This window comes from Geotrypetes seraphini, chromosome 13 (genome assembly GCF_902459505.1).
Source record: "Geotrypetes seraphini chromosome 13, aGeoSer1.1, whole genome shotgun sequence".
Taxonomy (NCBI): domain Eukaryota; kingdom Metazoa; phylum Chordata; class Amphibia; order Gymnophiona; family Dermophiidae; genus Geotrypetes; species Geotrypetes seraphini.
This window is the reverse complement of record NC_047096.1, coordinates 4,745,313-4,758,571: the sequence shown is the minus strand read 5'-3', so window position 1 is coordinate 4,758,571 and position 13,259 is coordinate 4,745,313. Positions and strand designations below refer to the sequence as shown.

General features: G+C 43.0%; 1 protein-coding gene across 6 annotated transcripts in view; it reads left to right on the top strand.

The window, feature by feature from the left end:
- PLXNA2 (plexin A2) overlaps positions 1–9,195 on the top strand; it is a 742,509-nt gene extending 733,314 nt beyond the window's left edge. For all 6 annotated transcript variants that reach the window (XM_033917847.1, XM_033917849.1, XM_033917848.1 and 3 more), the window contains 3 exons: positions 2,012–2,224; positions 3,891–4,041; positions 7,316–9,195. In XM_033917847.1, coding sequence (XP_033773738.1) covers positions 2,012–2,224; positions 3,891–4,041; positions 7,316–7,411 — 460 coding nt within the window. In that variant the 3' untranslated portion in view covers positions 7,412–9,195. The remainder of the gene's footprint in view (positions 1–2,011; positions 2,225–3,890; positions 4,042–7,315) is intronic.
- The last annotated feature ends 4,064 nt before the right edge of the window (positions 9,196–13,259 follow it).

The following is a 13,259-nucleotide window of genomic DNA, read 5'->3' as shown; positions in this document are numbered from 1 at the left end:
CTCGGTTTCCACCCAGATATGGCAGCGCCTAGGGGTGCAGATGAAGATCACTTAATTATGGATGGGGCAATGGGTCCTGCTAGCCTCCTATGTTACTCTCTTAGTTTGCATTAAAGGTGAGAAGAATGACATGAAAATTGTTCTGAAGTATCCCTCGCTCCCTCCTCTCCTTGCCCTACCCTGCTTCTTCCCATCCCCCACTCCACATTCACACTCTCCCTTCCCCCATACCTCTAAATGTTCGCCAGTGTGAGTGGATTCTGCAGCATGCTCCTCATGCCAGCGTTGGATTTCCCTCCGACATCATTTCCTGGCCCCCATGACCCGGAAGTGATTGAGAGGGGAACTGGGTTGGCACGAGTAACAGACAGGAGAAGTTGCTCATGCTAGCGAAGATCTAAAAGTACAGGGTGGGGAGGGAGGGATGGCCTGGTGTGGCAGGGTGGAAAGGTGCCGGCACCCCCACCAACACAGCACTGGGGGTGGTCACACACACACTACGCTACTGGTAACATGGGAGATAGATGCCAGTTGGGCCACCCAGTCTGAACTTTCCATTCCATTTCACTGCTATTCAGTTATCCTAGTCTACGCTTCTAAGGATAGAAGATTGATTACTTGGAAGACATCGTTCATTATCCAAATCAGGTTTGTTTTTTACAATGATCACCAAGATCTCTAACCATCTACACTACTACCAAACTAATGAGGTGCCTTCCTAAAAATGCAGAGGCCTGATAATTGAACTGGCAGTGGTCAGGGTTTTGCTGGCTACCAAGGGCATTATCCTCAGAAATTCAGTGCGCTACAGCTAGTGTAGGTTCAAGCGCCTAAATGGAGGTACATCAGGGCCAGATTATACCAGTATTCTATAATGGAACTTAGGCACTTGGGTTCTTTGATGGAACGGCTCTTAGCATCCAGAATGGAGGCACCCAGTTATAGAATCTCCTTCAACATGACAGCTGTGGTCGATATTCAGAGTGATTTAGCTGGTCTCTGACTAGGTAAATTGCTTGGTCGGGGTTATCTGCTCCTTTTCAGCTGCATTTAACCGGCTAAGTGCTGCTGAATATTGCGGTTAGCACTGAACATGAAGCCAGCTATGTTGGGGGCGCTCCAGGGGCAGAGTCGGCACTTGGCCACTTAAATGCTGACTTTAGGCCCATAAGCAGCCGGGTTTAGCACTTAAGTGGGACCTCATAAAAGTTTGTTCTATTCTTGCGTGATAACCCATGGCTGCTTAAGTAAGAAAAGCACCTGGTCCAGATGGTTGTGGCCCTGAGTACTACAAAATTCTATCAGATCTAATCCCAGACCCGCTATGTATAGTTTCAATGGCTTAATGGCAGATTAGGAATTAGGGAAACATAACCTAGTTCATATTGTGTTACTGCCCAAACCATGGGAGGACCTGGCTCAGGTGGGGGTAATAGCAACCAATTTTTTTACTATTGTTTTAAAGACTTGAGTTTGTCTGTGTAGTCCTGGTTTGTCCAATAATTTAATATATATATGTTTTACATTGCAGACATGTTTGTCTTCCTGTAATTTTTAAATTTTTTGTTCAACGCTTTGTACTGCTGGATAAGCGTTTAATCAAATACTTTGAATAAACAATAAACCAGAATGTCAAACTGCTAGCAGCCATTTTGGTAGCGCACTTGAATGCTCTCCTACCCTCTCTCATACATGCTGACCAGGCTGGCTTTGTCCCTGGAAGATACGCCTCTCTGAATCTTATTAGAGTCTTACTGGCCATTCACGAACACGGGGACAAGTGAGGCCAAGCAGCTATTGTGGGTCTTGATATGGAGAAGGCATTTGACAGCATCTCCTGGCAATACCTGCTCTATTGCATTTACTCTTTTCCTGAGTTGCTATTGTTCCTTGTATGTTTTTCAAGCTACAATAAAGATATATTTTTTTTTAAAAAAAAAGGATGCAACATGCCAGCTTATCCTTTTCATCTTTTGGTAATTTCTGGAATATGGCTTATCTTTTCATGCAGCCTTCCTCTCCGGTTCTGGGTGAATGTCATCAAAAATCCTCAGTTTGTGTTCGACATCCATAAGGGCAGCATTACGGACGCCTGCCTGTCTGTGGTGGCTCAGACCTTCATGGATTCATGCTCCACCTCGGAGCACCGGCTAGGGAAGGACTCGCCCTCCAACAAGCTGTTGTATGCCAAGGACATTCCCAGTTACAAGAACTGGGTGGAACGGTCAGTGACTGAGGTTTTCAAGGTCATGTACCTTCACAGTAGTGGTCGGGGTGGGGGGAGGGAGGGAGACTGGAGAATGGGGGCTTGGAGCTTTATAAAACACCAGCTGCTAGGCACCAAATATCCAGTTTCAGCCCTGACCTGGAAGTGTTATCCACTTAGCATCCATATTTAGACTACTAACCAGATAATAAATTGGACATAGATAGGACGGCTTTTTGCGGTCTCAATATGGCAGTTAATGGCATAATTTTGATTCCACCCAAGCTTCATTCATGGACTGGATAGTGCCAGAGCTATTAGAGGGGATATTCACAGGTACTGTCTTGCGGCTCCACAGATTATATGTATTCCTCCAGGTACAGAGAAGAGTGAACAGGTCTGTGTAGAGTATCATAGCATAGGGCTTTAATTATTATTAGCAGGGTGGGGATTTGTTGTTCCCATCTAGTTCCAGGTTGGATGTCAGAGGGATAAACCAATGAATCACTGCATAAAGCCTTCCACTGCTGATACTTCCTGAGATGCAAAATAACTCCTCAAAACTGCCAAAAGATACTTTAAAAGATACAAAGCAAAGGCAAAAAATAGTCTGAGGATTCAGAGAGTGTAGAATGCCAGCCAAACACCCCTAAGATAACAAATAAATATGATCATAATAAATAATAAATCCCAGCCGGCTCCAATTGATGTTTTTCATCTCAGCATTCCTGATGAAGGGATATTACTCTCCCGAAACCGGGCTTGGTTGAACCTGATATCATGTCTTACACCAGCACCTTCAAGGCAGATTTAAGCTAAGTCGGATGTGGCCTCTTTTTGTTTTCTTGGGGAGTAGGCTGGGGAGGGTTCTTTGAGTGTTTTTTGCAAATTTTTCACTCTTAGTGTCACTTATACCTTATTGTGGTTTAGCACTGATTTGCATTTTGATTTTGCACACGTGGGGCAATCCATGATGGTGTGCAGGCAGGGTGAATCACCTTTGTCTCTTGTGTGAAGCGCTGGAGTTTTTCTCCCTTCGCTGACCCTCCGCACTGAGATGGCCCTATTCCTAAATTTATTATTATCATATTTATTTGTTATCTTAGGGGTGTTTGGCTGGCATTCTACACTCTGAATCCTCAGACTATTTTTTGCCTTTGTTTTGTATCTTTTAAGATACTTCCTGAGAAGCAGAGGAAAGAATAATTTTAAAAAATCAGTCTTTAATTCTTTTCCACATTTTTGTTACCTGCCCCATTCCCCTCTCCCCAAGAATGCATGAAGCACTACCTCGTAGCACGATACAGACTAGTAATTTATAAAAAGTATCTGCTGAGTGAGAGGAATACGAAGGCAGCTGATGTTCTGAAACAGCATCACTCAATAATATCTGCATTCTAGTACTGTCTGACAACCGAGATGGTTTCCAGCCTTGTGCTCAGCGCCTGACCACATCTACGGTCATATATGCTCTTTTGCTTTAATCAGATCCCTGAGCTGGATGCATCTACCATTGACTGTCCAACACCAAGCCGCTGGGAACAGAAGTGCTAAATAGCAAACTTGGGTCCCAGTTAAACAGCTCTGTGGTTTAGCCTCGCTCACAGCAAAGGGAAGACAAATGAAAGAAGGGTCACCTTTCAGTCTGGAGTTCTTGGCTAAACAGTACACCCTTCCTTTGTAGATATTACGCAGACATTGCAAAGCTGCCAGCAATCAGTGACCAGGACATGAACGCCTACCTCGCCGAGCAGTCACGCATGCATGCAGTGGAGTTCAATATGCTGAGTGCACTCAATGAGATCTACTCGTATGTCAGCAAATACAGTGAGGAGGTAAGTGTGGAACAAGCCTCCCACCCTCACCCCAAACCTGGCCCTCAGAAGAGTAGTCATGCCAAGCCACCGCGCAATATTTCCTTCTCAACACCTTGTAAATAGGGCAAAAAAAGTGTCACCTAATTCCCCGTCTGAGTAAGACGGGCAATGGAGAACAAAAACTAACACCATGTAGTATGGCATGACCCGATGCAATATCAAAGCAGTGCCAAATTCTATCAGGAGAAACAGCATGGTGCCACAGTTTACAGTCCTGTCAGATAATTTATCATTTATGATTAGAAAAGTCCTGTTTTTAGCGATACATGGATGTTATCGCTAATCAACTTTACTTATTTATTTTAACAACTTTATTTTTCAATAGATTATTCTGGGAGACATTTTCTGTTGTCTGAACATTTTTTCAAAATGTTTTTTGCAATAATTTGGCCAGGTACTAGTGACCTGAATTGGCCACCATGAGAATGGGCTACTGGGCATGATGGACCATTGGTCTGACCCACTAAGGCTATTCTTATGTTCTTATGCTAGGCTCTAAGCTATAATTTTATGGAGAGGTGGCAGAATGATTTGGGCAATGCTCCTGGAGGTACACAGCATAAGGTATCACAGTCTGGCATGTGTAACAGCTGGGAAATATCCGTAGCCCACAGGGAAGGCTGCAGCTACTAGACAGGCCTAATAAGTTTTTTTTCCGGACACACCTTCATCTATGAGTAGTCTAATGGTTAATTCAGTGGTCTGGGAACCAGGTAGTTCAGACAAGGACTGTATTTGAATTCAAGAACGCATGGGACAGGCCTGTGGGATTTTTTTAATGGGAGGAAAAGATAGCAGATGATGTGGATGGGCCGTGTGGACTTTTTGTGGGCCTGGATTCTCAAAATGGCACCGTTTGGAAGGCGCCGGTATGGGCTCAAACAGCCACCTAAGTGTTTTAATTGGCCATTAACAGTGCGGTAATTGACCGTGCTGTTAAAAAAAAACAATTAAAAACTAATTAAGAAAAAAAAAGTAGGCGCCACAAGGCACCTACAAAAAAAGGCGCCAGATGCTTACCAGCGCTGAATGTCAAAAGAGCTGTGGTTAGGGGCGGGGTTGACGTTCAGCACCGCTAAGTGCTGGAAATGTAGGCCTGTCAAACCTTGCCTTAGTTTGAGTGATGTGTGACTTTTCTGCTTTCATTTTTTCTGTTTCTATGATTCCCACTGCAGTTCCTTGGCTAAGCCACTTAACCCTTCAGTGCCCCAGGTACCAAATACAGTATAATCTCATTATAACAGACTCGCTTATAATGGAACCTCGCCTATAGCGGATGAGGTCCGCTGGTCCCGGCCGTGCACCTTTGTAAACATACATAAAATCATTGCATATAACGGACTTTCGGATATAATGGACAACCAATTTGGTCCCCAGAGCCGCTTTTAGCTGTAGTTTTGTTTGGCTATAACAGGCATGCAGGCTCCGCCTACAAGGCGCGTAGCGTGCCGGTGATATAGTATTAAAATGCAGCCCAGAAGAAAATGGCAGAGTATTTTTCTTTCCAGTACAGTATGGCATAATGCTTTAGAACATAAGCCATGCGTCTGCTGGGTCCAACCTGAGGTCCATCATGCCCAGCAGTCCGCTCACGCAACAGCCCATCAGGTCCAGGACCTGTATAGTAGCCCTCTATCTATACCCTTCTATCCCCTTTTCCTTCAGAAAATTGTCCAATCCCTTCTTGAACTAGCGTTCTGGTTTTGCAATCATTTCGTGCCATACCAATGTTTTGCTGGGTTTTGTTCTTGATGTTGCTGATATGGTTGTGCAGTGACTGTTGTTCATTGATTGTACGTTGTTTCAAGTTGACCTAAATAAAGTTTTTTTTAAAAAATTCAACTCTGCATATAACGGACTGTTTTTCCAGGTCCCTTGAAGTCCATAATAACGAGATTATACTGTAAGTCCTTATATATAATATTAAACTACTTTGATAGTAATCACAGAAAGGAAGCTGTATCAAATGCCATCCCCTTTTCCTTACCATCTTCCACGTACGTCCGAGAGCTGAACAGCCATGGTGCAAAGCCTTACAGACAGTGGAAATGTTTCATCATTTGTTCCACTCTTTTGATTTGGAACATAAGTACTGTAGAACATGTTTTGCAATTATTTCTACAGATATCATGTGCTTTAAATTGCATGTATCTGTTTTGTGGTACAGTACAATGCAAAAAGCTATTTTAAGATTATATTCCCAAACTGCACAAATTCGGGGGTAAATGAGACATAAATGAACATGCAATTCGGTGTCCAGAGACAATAGCGGAGAATATGTCATCTCACTGGTAATGGAGGAAGCAAAGAGTACACACAAAAAAAGCTGTTTGCTTTAGTCAAGTTTGGGAGCAGGCCCAAATGTCAGTACTTCAAGTACACTGTGAATTGGGGGGAAAAAAGCCACACCCCAAAATTTTTGTCATATCTTCCACAGAATTTGGCCGATTCTTAGGTTACGGCAGTCAACAATTGTTGAAAGGGTGTCAGGTCAAAAGCGCGCCGGGACAAATGCGCGCGTAGACAATTGAGCGCAGCGCGGAGGTGCACGCCACAGAAAATTACTGTTTTTAGGGCTCTGACGGAGAGGGCGTGGGGGGGATCCCCCCCACTTTACTTAATAGAGATCGCACCGCGTTGTGGGGGGCTTGGGGGGTTGTAACCCCCCACATTTTACTGAAAACTTCACTTTTTCCCTGTTTTTAGGGAAACAGTTAAGTTTACAGTAAAATGTGGAGGGTTACAACCCCCCAAACCCCCCACAATGCCAGCGCAATCTCTATTAAGTAAATTGGGGGGGCTCCCCAACAAAAACCCCCGTCGGAGCCCCTAAAAACTGTAATTTTCTTCGGCGCGCACCTCCGTCTTGCGCTCAGTTGTCAGCGCGCGCCTTTGTCTTTCGCGGGGTTGTCTATGAACCATTGAAAGAGTTCCCACAGAAGAGTTGGAACAAAAACAGCTTTGATGTGAATCAGAATAATCGTGGTGGGTCAGCGTAGAGTCCAAATCTGGGATAAAAACTCCCGAAGCCTGTATTTGAATGCCATTTACTATGTTTCATCCCAACACCTAACGTTGGATGACCTTTTGAGAATTATCCCCTGAGTGTGAGTCACAGAAACCTTGTGCACCACATCTCTGTTAATTTGCTTTGCTGTTTCCTGCACAAGAATTCATTCTCTTCTTGGTTTTGTTTTGTTTTTTTTGGTCTTGATCTGTTTCCTTTATGCAGATCGTCGAGGCTCTGGAGCAGGATGAGCAGGCGTGCCGGCAGCGCCTAGCTTACAAAGTAGAACAACTGATCGCTGCTATGACCCTGGAAAGCTGAAGAAAGATACATCTTTAGTGCTCCAGGAAGTGGAAGGGAAAAAGGCCTTGCAAGGGCTCTGCAGGAAAAGAGGAGAAGCAGCTGCGTGCGAAAGTGGCTCATGCCCTGCTGTGTTTGCACCTGTAGAGCAACCTACAAATTGCCAAAATATTTTGCTGGATCTTTCTTCTGGGCATCAGGTTCCTGCTGACTGTAATTGTGACACATTTGTAAAACAAAACCAAGTCGGAGCCATTCCACCCACACTATGAACAGAACCGTGAAACATGGATTCACTTCCATAGCTGCTGCTTTGCATGAAAATATTTTGATGTATATTGAGACATGGTGAAAATTTAATTTATAGAGTTTGCTTCGTACATCAATCATGCTAGGAAAAACGGTTAACTGAAACTAGCTTTTTTTTTGCTGTTTGTTTTAAACTCATATGATGATACCTGTAGCGTGGCCATAATATAGGCAGTACTTGGAATCGAAAGCAGGGCCATTTGGGGATGTGATCTCCAGCCCCAGAGTAAAGATAACAGAGGGCACGATTGCACTGAGCCCCTCGTGCCCTGCAAAAGGACGTTTCAAGGGATGGAAGACCAACAAAATGGATCTCTCAGGCTAACGGCTTGGCTCTCTGGTTGCTCATCCCAATGACCCGATGACTGAGGGCCCTGCCTAGGCTGTTTTCACACCTAATACATGTAGTATATTGCATATATACCACCAGCCTTCAGCCCACCTGATGAGAGGGACTTTTACCTCCCTTTTCCAGGGATCTTGGCTTTCAGTTTTGTTTGTTTTTGCCCAGGAGGTCTCTGTAAAGACTTGGGCCCCAGGCCCCCTATCCTCTAGCATCACTACTGAGGCACTTGGTGCTAGGAATGAAATCCCACAGGACTTAAAGGGACAGAGTTAACCCTTTCTGCGGACAGCCTAAACATGTAGATCTGATTTTCAGAACCAACAGACAGACAAGCCAACTTTTCAGTCTAGAAATTCCAGCTTTACAGATGTACATATATATATATTTATACGGACCGAATGCTTTTCTAAAAATGCTTTTCCTATCCACTCCTCCCCCATGCTACTGGCCGGTCTTGGTGTTTGGGGGAAGACAGATTGGACAAATTTGAAATGTTCCCTCCCTTTTTAATCCATGCTCTTTTCCTACTTTTTTTTTTAGTGAGGGAGAGGGAAGATCGATCCTTGCATTGATATTTTTTGTTTGTGGTCCTTAAACGTAAAGCCTAACCCGTTTAATTCTGTGATCATATGGGTTAGGGTGAATAACAGAGACACCAGTGAATGATGAAGTTACCCAAATACTTTGTTTCCTGCTGGCACTATGCTTGGGTTTGTATTTTTTTTCCCCAGTTAAAGCCACAATGTGATTTCTTGCATTTACCAGCTGTTTACAGCAAAAAATACTTGAATAATTGTCATAAAGGTCTCTATTTTTTGACAGTTTGACATTAAAAAAATAATGGTGCAAGGGTAGAAGGAAACAGATCAGTGGGTCTTTCATACATATAAATATTTTTGTGTGTGCAGAGTATGTGAAATGATGTTAGTCTCATGCCATGAACAGAAATGCAGACACCATCCTGAGTTTCCTGTATTTGTGTCCTAGACTTGCTTTGTCTCTTATGACTTTGTTCAGCCTTTGCAGAAAACTCTTCTTGTGCGATATTCCTTGTGGAGACCAAAGCTTTAGCTCACTAATGCCACGTGGAGAAAGATCATTGTAAATATGTCTCTCTTCCTCTGCTATTAATGATTCTTATTTGTCCAAATACAGACCTCATGGTTTTTCCTCACTCTGCCAGTGTGAAAAGGTCAGGACCACAACTGGTGCTGATGACAACATCTGGTCATTCTGAGTATCGTGAAACGCTTAATGCAGTGTTCTCTTTGCTTTCTCTTAAAGCTAGATTTGTTTTGTACATCAGTTTGCCAAGCAAGTGTGCTCCTGCTGGCACAGACTAGCCAAGCACACGCTGAACCTCAAGGACTTTGATCACTTTGAGCACTACAGAGCCTCTTCCAGACCATGTTTGATACCAAAGCAAGCATGAAGCTCCAGATACAGGCGCCACTAGCCATTCCTTGCAAGGATCACTCACTGAGAAACTCTGTAGAAAATGATGGCCAATGGAACCCACACTGATAAGGAAGCCCTTTCTCTTACTGCAGGAAAGCCATAGACAAAAACGTTGAAGGTTGTTCAAGTACCTGAGCTGCAGGGCATCTACTGGAGGTACATGATGTAATTTGTTGAGAGCAGAGGAAATATCCAAGCCCTTAGTGGTAGTGTCTACCTTTTTGATGGACTGCAAAGAACTCAGATGGCAGCTCGGAAAGCTTTGCAAGAATCACTTAAGTTGACAGGGGGATATGAATGCAAAAGAAGTGTTGGCTGTCTTGCAGAGAAGAGTCACATACAAAGGGTTAAGCGTGGTCATGTGCATACCAGCCAATGCTTCCTTCCATAAGAAGAAAAAGTGCCATGATGTACCTGTCCACACTAGTCAGGTTAAGAGCTTTTAACATAGGACCACAGAAAATAATGGCAGATAAAGACCATACATCCATAGAAGCTACTTTGCTCTCCTTTAGAGATCCTCTGGCTTTCTCCCAGGCTTTCTTGAATGCAGATGCAGTCCTCATCTCCACCACCTCTTCTGGAAGGCTCTTCTCCACCTTTCCACAAAGAAGCATTTCCTTAGATGACTACCGCGTCTGTCCCCTTCCGCCTTCATCCTATGTCCGCACACTGCAGAGCTTCCTTTCAGTAGAAAGAAGCCTGATTCCTGTGTATTTATGCATCAGATGAAATTAAATGTCTCTTTCATGTCTCCCTTGATACTTTTCTTCCACCCTATACATATTGAAATCTTTAAGACTTTCCTCATATGTTTTAACAAAGACCACTGACCATTATATTAGCTGCTCTTTGGACCAACTCCATCCTATTTATATCTTTTTGAAGGTGTGGTCTCACTAGGGGTCTCAGTATTGAGCAAATTCCTTAACTATGTCCAGGGAGGGGTTTAGCATTCCCATTCATTTTGGAAAGTTGGCTCCTATGGACACCAACACTTTGCAAAAGGCAACCTGGGAAAAGGAGAAGCAATGCCAGTAAGCACATCCTGTCAAAAGCTGTGCTGCTGAGTTTTCCAACACTAGGATCAATAACTTTGAAAGGTCCGATAAAACTGCAACAGTGCATTTCATGCAATTAACAATTCTCAACTGGGCAGAGCCCAAGAAAACTGCATTAAAATAATCTAGACCCAACACTAAAGTTCATCGAAATGATTACCAGCTCTCAACTGGGCAGACTGCTTGGTTTATTTTGGTCTTTATTTGCCATCACTTACTGCCTGTGGGGTAAATTAAGGGTTCAGTTTCCTGTCAGGCAAGTTTGTACCTAGGTCCTGCTTCGGGACTGAACCATGCACTAAGAGAAGGTGCTGGATACAAAGAGGCAAGAGAAAAAACCTGCAGGAACTGCAGACGATGACAACCCTCCAAGAGGGCACACGATACATTCACAGATTGATTTTCTGAATATGTCTTCTTTGCAGTTGAGCATTTCCACCCTATCAAGTGCTACTATTACTGAGCCTCACTGTATGTATAATTGACCAGTTATTTCATGTAAATGATTTTTTTTTTTTTGTAGGAAAGGGGAGAAGTTGCTGATACCTAACCTTTATTGAGGTGGGCAACTGCTAGTGGTTGCCCCAGATTCTAAAAAGGAAAGAACGTGTTTAAGTCTTATTAATTCTCCACACTGTTCTGGAGGGCAGCTCCGGATTAAAAGAAAACTGAAGTCAAAACTGAAGTTTCTCAAAGCCCCTCACTATAGACATATCACCAATCTAACCGGGATAATGCTTTCTGGCCCCAGAACCACTGCATTTTTAGAGACACTTACCTTCAGATTCTATAAAGGGCACCCAAATATCCATGCCCAAATCTGGGTGTGATCCAGAGATGCATGCATAACCTAATTAAGAAGCCAATTCCCATCAATAATTAGCTGCTAACAATCAATTATTGAAGCTAACTGGCACCACAGGGACAAATTTGTCTCCAGCCCCATGGGATCTCAATATCCCCGTCCCATCCCTCTCCCTGTCTCATAACAGAAACATAAAAATAAAGAATCTACAAATTAAGAAAATATATCTAACTTCCAAAAGATTTAATAAAAAAGTAAGTTTTTAAAGCACGTCTAAATTGGCGATAGATGACAGAGGACACAATTAAATGATTCAAATCCTTGTCCCAAGAAGCTTCTGGAAAGGACAAAAGACGCTGATGAAATCTCTTAGATTTACAACCCCTGACAAATGGGAATGCAAATAGTGCATAAGATTTCCTAGTGTTCAAAAGATATTCAGGTATTAAAGCAGCCTCATTCCTGCAAGCTCGGACTTAATCGCATTATGATTTTAAAGTGCTTGAGGCTTTTGTTGAGGACACAGCTTGCAGGAATAGGGTAGGGATAGTGACAGAGCTCACGGGGATCGGATGAGGAGAGATCCCACGGGGACAGGGACAAATTTGTTCCTATGTCATTCTCTATGCATGTGGCTGTGTGCTCCTATCCCATAGTGCACAACCCTACTAGGCGCTCTTTCTATAAAGAGCACTCATTCTGGAGGGCCTTTTGCAGAATAGGTGCTAATATTTCAGTGCTATTTACTGAATCTGGTCCTTAGTTCAAAACCTGGACAGCAAACATGGATTGCGTGGCTTCTTTTACTAAGAGAACAATACTTTTCAGCATGTCCTAGTTTTCAAAAAGGCTGTGCTGATTAAATGCAGAATCCTTGGTTTTCAGCAGTTAAATGGGGAGAAGGGGGTAGGATAGCAGTTTTCATACCTCTGAAGAGGATTTTTTTTTTTTTTTTTAAAAAGCCACCGTGAAATAGAACCAGTTTTAGAAACATGATTGCAGATATAGGCAAAATGGCCCATCCAGTCTGCCTATCCACAGTAACAATAATCTCTTCCTCTCTCCCACGTGCCTATCCCAGTCCCTCTTGAATTCAAGCACAGTCTCTGTCTCCTCCACCTCCTCTGGGAGACCGTTTCATGCAACCACCACCCTTTTTGTAAAAAAGTATTTCTTTAGATTACTCTTGAATCTATCACCTCAACTTTATCCTATGCCCTCTCTTCCTTTCAAATGAAAGAGACTTGACTCATGCACATTTGTATCATTTAATGGGACTCGTCATTGAACTTTGGCAGAAACTCTCAATAAAGCATTTGTCACTACAGGTTGGATTTGACATTTCCAGTGCCTCTTTTTCTGTTTATTCATGCGCATTTATGCCATGTAGGTATTTAAACGTCTCTATCATATCTCCCCTTTCCTCCAAAGTATACAGATTGAGATCTTTAAGTCTGTCCCCATACGCCTTATGATGAAGACAACACACCATTTTAGTAGCCTTCCTCTGGACCAACTCCATCCTTTTTATATCTTTTTGAAGGTGCGGCCTCCAGAATTGTACACAATATTCTAAATGAGGTCTCACCAGAGTCTTATACAGGGGCATCAATACTTATTTAAAAATTTATATATTGCATAAAACTATGCGGTTAACATATTGGTTAAACACATCATATACTGACCGCCCTTTAGTCGCATGGATATGAACAAACAATAGATAAACATCGGACCAATAAAACGTTAAAACCCAGATATTCGTTGGCATTATATCTTACAGGATGAACAAAAGTGGCAACATTTCATAGAAAAGCATTAACAAAGAGCTGCATTTTCAACGTTTTCTTAAAATTGATCTTTCCAACACAAAAGCGCAGTAGGCCTGGTAGA